Source organism: Apis dorsata, unplaced genomic scaffold (assembly GCF_000469605.1).
Source record: "Apis dorsata unplaced genomic scaffold, Apis dorsata 1.3 scaffold_74, whole genome shotgun sequence".
Lineage (NCBI taxonomy): Eukaryota > Metazoa > Arthropoda > Insecta > Hymenoptera > Apidae > Apis > Apis dorsata.
Genome location: NW_006263372.1, coordinates 379,053 through 384,043, shown reverse-complemented (window position 1 = coordinate 384,043; position 4,991 = coordinate 379,053). Strand labels below are relative to the sequence as shown.

At 33.2% G+C, this 4,991-nt stretch overlaps 1 protein-coding gene across 2 annotated transcripts in view; it reads left to right on the top strand.

Moving 5' to 3' along the window:
• Positions 1 to 4,991, top strand: part of LOC102673011 (putative transcription factor SOX-15) — a 52,667-nt gene that overhangs the window by 19,850 nt on the left and 27,826 nt on the right. For both annotated transcript variants that reach the window (XM_006610398.2, XM_006610396.2), the window contains exons 3-4: positions 1,784 to 1,967; positions 3,729 to 3,999. In XM_006610398.2, the coding sequence (XP_006610461.1) occupies positions 1,784 to 1,967; positions 3,729 to 3,999 (455 nt within the window). The remainder of the gene's footprint in view (positions 1 to 1,783; positions 1,968 to 3,728; positions 4,000 to 4,991) is intronic.

Genomic DNA, 4,991 nt, shown 5'->3' with positions numbered 1-4,991 from the left:
CCGGCACGGTCGCATTATGCCTTAAGGACAATCGTGGGAATTCCATTAAGTGGCCTTGAATGGTTCATTCATGTCGATCAACTCTTTTCCTAACGGGGTTGACAGATCAATCGGCTCCGGGCAGAGAGGCACGAGCACCGACCCACCGGGGATTTCTCTCCCCGCTGCGCCACGGCACAGAGTTCCTCTTCGATCGTGGACGGGCACAAAGACGAAACAGAGATGCCAAAGTCAATTACCTCGCGTATATACGAATGCCGCCGCGTGTACGAATCGATCTCTTGTTTTCTTCAGCCGGACCGCTCTCGTTTGTCCCGGTATCGAACGTATCGAGAATGGTATTCCGTCCGCGTCGTCACGGAATTCGTATCCAAAGGCGAGACGTACGCGTCGAGCAATCGAAATAATTGACTTTTGCTCTTAATCGGAATATTCGTTGCAAAAAGTTGAGGTGGTTAATTTAGTTAATTACCAGAAAATATAACGTTACTACGTGTGGTCATGTGGTCAGATGTGGAAAGTGTAAGAAGTGAGGTTAGAATCTTGTCGTTTCGAAAACATTTTTCGCGAAATATATATCGGGAGAAATAAAGTGAAAAAAACATGCAAATACGTTTTGAGAATAAATCTCTCGAGAATTCTTTTATATTTTTCGCAGACAAACGGTGCTTTGAGGTTATCCGAGAGTAGATATACTTATACACTTATATTATGTATAATATGAGAATTAATATTTTTGAGAATTGTTTTCGATAATTATTTTTCACTATATTGAAAATAATTTTTGATAATTTTAAACTCTCAAATGTATTCACATTCTAATCTTAAAACTTTTGACACGTGTAAACCTGCCTTGAGTTAAAATTTTCGATCTAACAATCGATTGGTTGTTTTCGGTTACCTTCGACTAACTAGCCAATGTTAGTCGAGATAGATTTTTGTCCTTTTTTAACCACGAATGAAACGCGATGTGTTTAATCGAATTTAGTTATTTTTCGTGGCAAGAGTGTTTAAAAGTAAAGATCGAAAAAGGTAAAGGTACAATTTTTAATGAGGAGAGATACCCGTGGAAAAGATCGGTCTCATTGTTTCCCGATAAAGAAAGTCGAACGAATATTCCGATTCCTTTTTTGATGCCGATTCTACATGGACTCGCGTTTTCTGGAATGAAGTTTTAATTACGCGATTTTCTTTGTATTTGTACTCATTTCTTCTTGGGTCAACAATTAGTTATAATTAATAATGACATGAGAAACATGACTAAATCATCGAGATTAGTAAATAAATCGAATTCAGAATTTATTATCGTAAATACTGCAATCTTTCTATATTTCTATTGTAAATTTATTTCTTTAATTTACTCATATATATATTTCAAATAAGCAATTATCGATATTATACGACACAGTTATTTTCAACGTTTATTGCATTTCAATTAAACGAAAAATAAATATTATTTTATTTACATCGAGTTCATGAACATAAATAATAAATAATATTTGTCTACGATTTAGACATTAAATCGACTTAATATTTTCAATATCTTATTTAAGGAAACACTCAATTTCAATTTTCTAATTATTGTATCAACTTGTTTCAAATTTTCTCCGATTCTGGTTATTTTAAGGTTAATTTCATTTCGAATCGATCATGCGCATGCGTATTAACTGGCACTGTTTGCGCACCACACAAGCACATATTATTTTATATCGTTATATCAAACCCTATTCGCGCCTATTGTAAATCCACGGATGATTAATAAATTTCGTATTTGAATTTTCAGGATGCTGGATAATTATGACAGGGGTGAGGTGACACCACCGCCAGTGAGCAGTTATGGCGGTTCCCCTGGACTCTTGGCACTTCATTCCTCGCTTTATGCGACACCTACGTCGAGAGCCTACGATATCGAGTCGAACATCGATGGCAACGATAGTTCCATGCCCATCGATACCCAAATCATCTCGGTACGTTCACGCAGTACGCTCGATCCAGGTTATAACACCTTTGAACATAGACTCTAGGATATTTTTCATTCGAGGAACGCTGTTTCACCTCGAACGCGCACACACCTACGTTCTCCACTGTTTTACAGCGTTCCTTCGATTAAGCCGGATCCACACTGGAATTGTTAACATTAGAATAGATAGGATTATTATATTATTTCTTTCTTTCTTGATATCGTGATTATTTTCATTTTTTACGTTTTTATAATGAATCCAAGTTATTAAAGCGTATGACAAGGATTGGATTGATAATAAAATTATTGAAAATTTTAAATTTATTGAATGAAGCTCGTTGAAACGTAACATAAATTTATTAAAAGTTCTAATATTAATTTATTTAACATTTGTTGATTAACTTAACTTAAATAAAAACAATAAATAAAAAAAATCAAAGTAATTGAATTTGTATAGAAAATGGGATTTTTACATTGATTCCAAAGATGTATCCTCATTTCGAGATATAGTTTAATAAAATAAATAAAAAAATAAAATAAAATAAAATAAATAAAAAATCAAAGTAATTGAATTTGTGTGGAAATAAAAAAAAATAAATAAAAAAAAAAATAAAATAAATAAAAAATCAAAGTAATTGAATTTATGTGGAAAATGGAATTTTTACATCGATTCCAAAGATGTATCCTGATTTCGAGGTATATTTTAAACGATTGCAATGATCATAAATGGATTAAAAAAATTAAAGAAATTTGGAATTCACGTACGGATCTATTTTTGACCCGGAATACCGAGATTCTATAATCCCACGAGAATTCAATATTTATCATCGTATTCATTCACTTATCGGCCATCATTATCGCGCGATAAATAGTTTTCACATTTCTTTCGAGATTGGTGCACGCGCATTATTCATTTTCATTATATTACAATGCTGATTCTAACGAGAGCCCAGCAGAACCTCAGAACACCAGCTTTTACCCAGCAACAATACTGGGTATACATGTTTCCGTGCGGCGTTCATTAGCCGCACTGATCATATCTATCAGTAATTACGTATTAATGGAATCGGAAAATATCGACTTTCACCCGTTTTCGTTAATAAGCGAGTAATTATCGGCAAGATGTCGATCGGATCGGATCATTTTCGTTGATTTGTCGTGCAACGTTAAATTAAATTGTTAATAAAGAAATTAAAGGAAATTTTAGTAAAAAAGAAATTCGAATTTGAAATTTTTATTCGGATTAGATGAAAATTCAAAAAATTGGGAAAGGAGGCCTGGAAAACGAGAATTGAGAATCGTATCAGGAATATCAATTGACTAAATACTGATAATTCAAAGATCTTGTATTCAATGATCGAGATACCATCGAAAAAATAAATAAGCGGTTAGGAATCGAGAATCGAGAATTGAAAATCGGTCAACAATCAAGAAAATTGAAAATTGAAAGATTTATTGAGAATCAAGGATTTATCGAAAATCGAAGATTGAGAAATCGACAATTTGGAATAGAAAATCGAAAGATTTAAAATTCCGAAGATCAATCATTTCGACCTTCACCGATTGAAATTTATAAAATTTAATTCAATCATCATTAATTCATCAGTGTTTATGATTATCTATTACTCGACAAAAATTTCAAATCGTTAATAATTTTTTCTCAAAATCCAAAGAGAATCAAAGATCGAAAATCGGGAATTGATTCGAGAGTGGAAAAATCGAAAGATTTGGAAAGAGTTGAAAATTGAGAATTACAAATCTGTTTCAGATACCGGGAATGTTGAGCGGACCAGCGCAGCAACGATTGGAGGACATGTCTTGGCTAGCTTCTGGTCCGTCGTTGGAGTATCAACAAGGAATCTCGCCGATTCCCGCAGGAGTGAAGATGTGCCATCCAGGCAGCACGGCCCAGAGGAGCCTGAAGGAGCAGCGGATACGTCGCCCGATGAACGCGTTCATGGTCTGGGCAAAGGTCGAGCGCAAAAAATTGGCCGACGAGAATCCTGATCTCCACAACGCCGATCTCAGTAAGATGCTCGGTAAGTTCTAAATTTTTAATTCTCTGTCCTTAATTTTCCTTGATTAGAATTGATCTCTTCAATCTCGCGATCACGTTGCAAATTTTTTCGAATTTTTTTAATCCAAGATTCGCTTCCGATTTATTCGTGTTGTTATTACGATAGAAAATTTTTGATCGAATAGTTGAAGGAGGTATAGGTTATCGTATTATTGGTAATTAATCTACGAATGATTTTTTGAAATTTATATGATTTTTATTTTTGAGTAAATAAATATTGAATTACTGGTGGATCACTTTTTCGAGTGAGAAAAGTAGTATGTTTAAAAAATTAAATCGGTAATGATTTGTCTTAAAATATTTCTGAGAAACAGTGTACAGAAACAGTATTTAGAAAGGTTTTGCCACGTTCGATCGTTCCAATCGTTGCTGCATACCATAATGTCGAAACGTAATTAATTATTTTCGAGATAAGGGATCGCGGAAAAGTAGGAATTACAACGTCATAAATTAACATAATATATGCTTATAAACAAATAAATAAACATACTAGAACTAAACGACGATATTTTCACAGTTGTAAACAGTTAGATAGGTTGTAAAATCTTTTTCACTTGAAAAGAGGTCGCGAGACAACTCTGGGAATAAGAAAGTCGGAAAACTCTCTTCATGCTGGTGTTGTTATTAATTTAATTACTCATCACGTGATCAACACGTGAATGGAGATACGAACGCAACAAAGAGAACGCGAAATTTTTCTTAGTCATGAAATTTCCTCTTACTCTGTTATACATATTGAATCTTCCATATATTTATTCATTTCGACCTTCATCGATTGAAATTTATAAAATTTAATTTAATCATTATTAATTTATAATGTTTATGTATTACTCGATAAAAATTTGAAATCATTAATAATTTTTTTGTTAAAATCCAAAAATTTTAAAAAACCTATTAAGAAAGTAGAAAAACTTTTCATATAAAATAAGTAGGTAGAAAATTCGATATAATTAG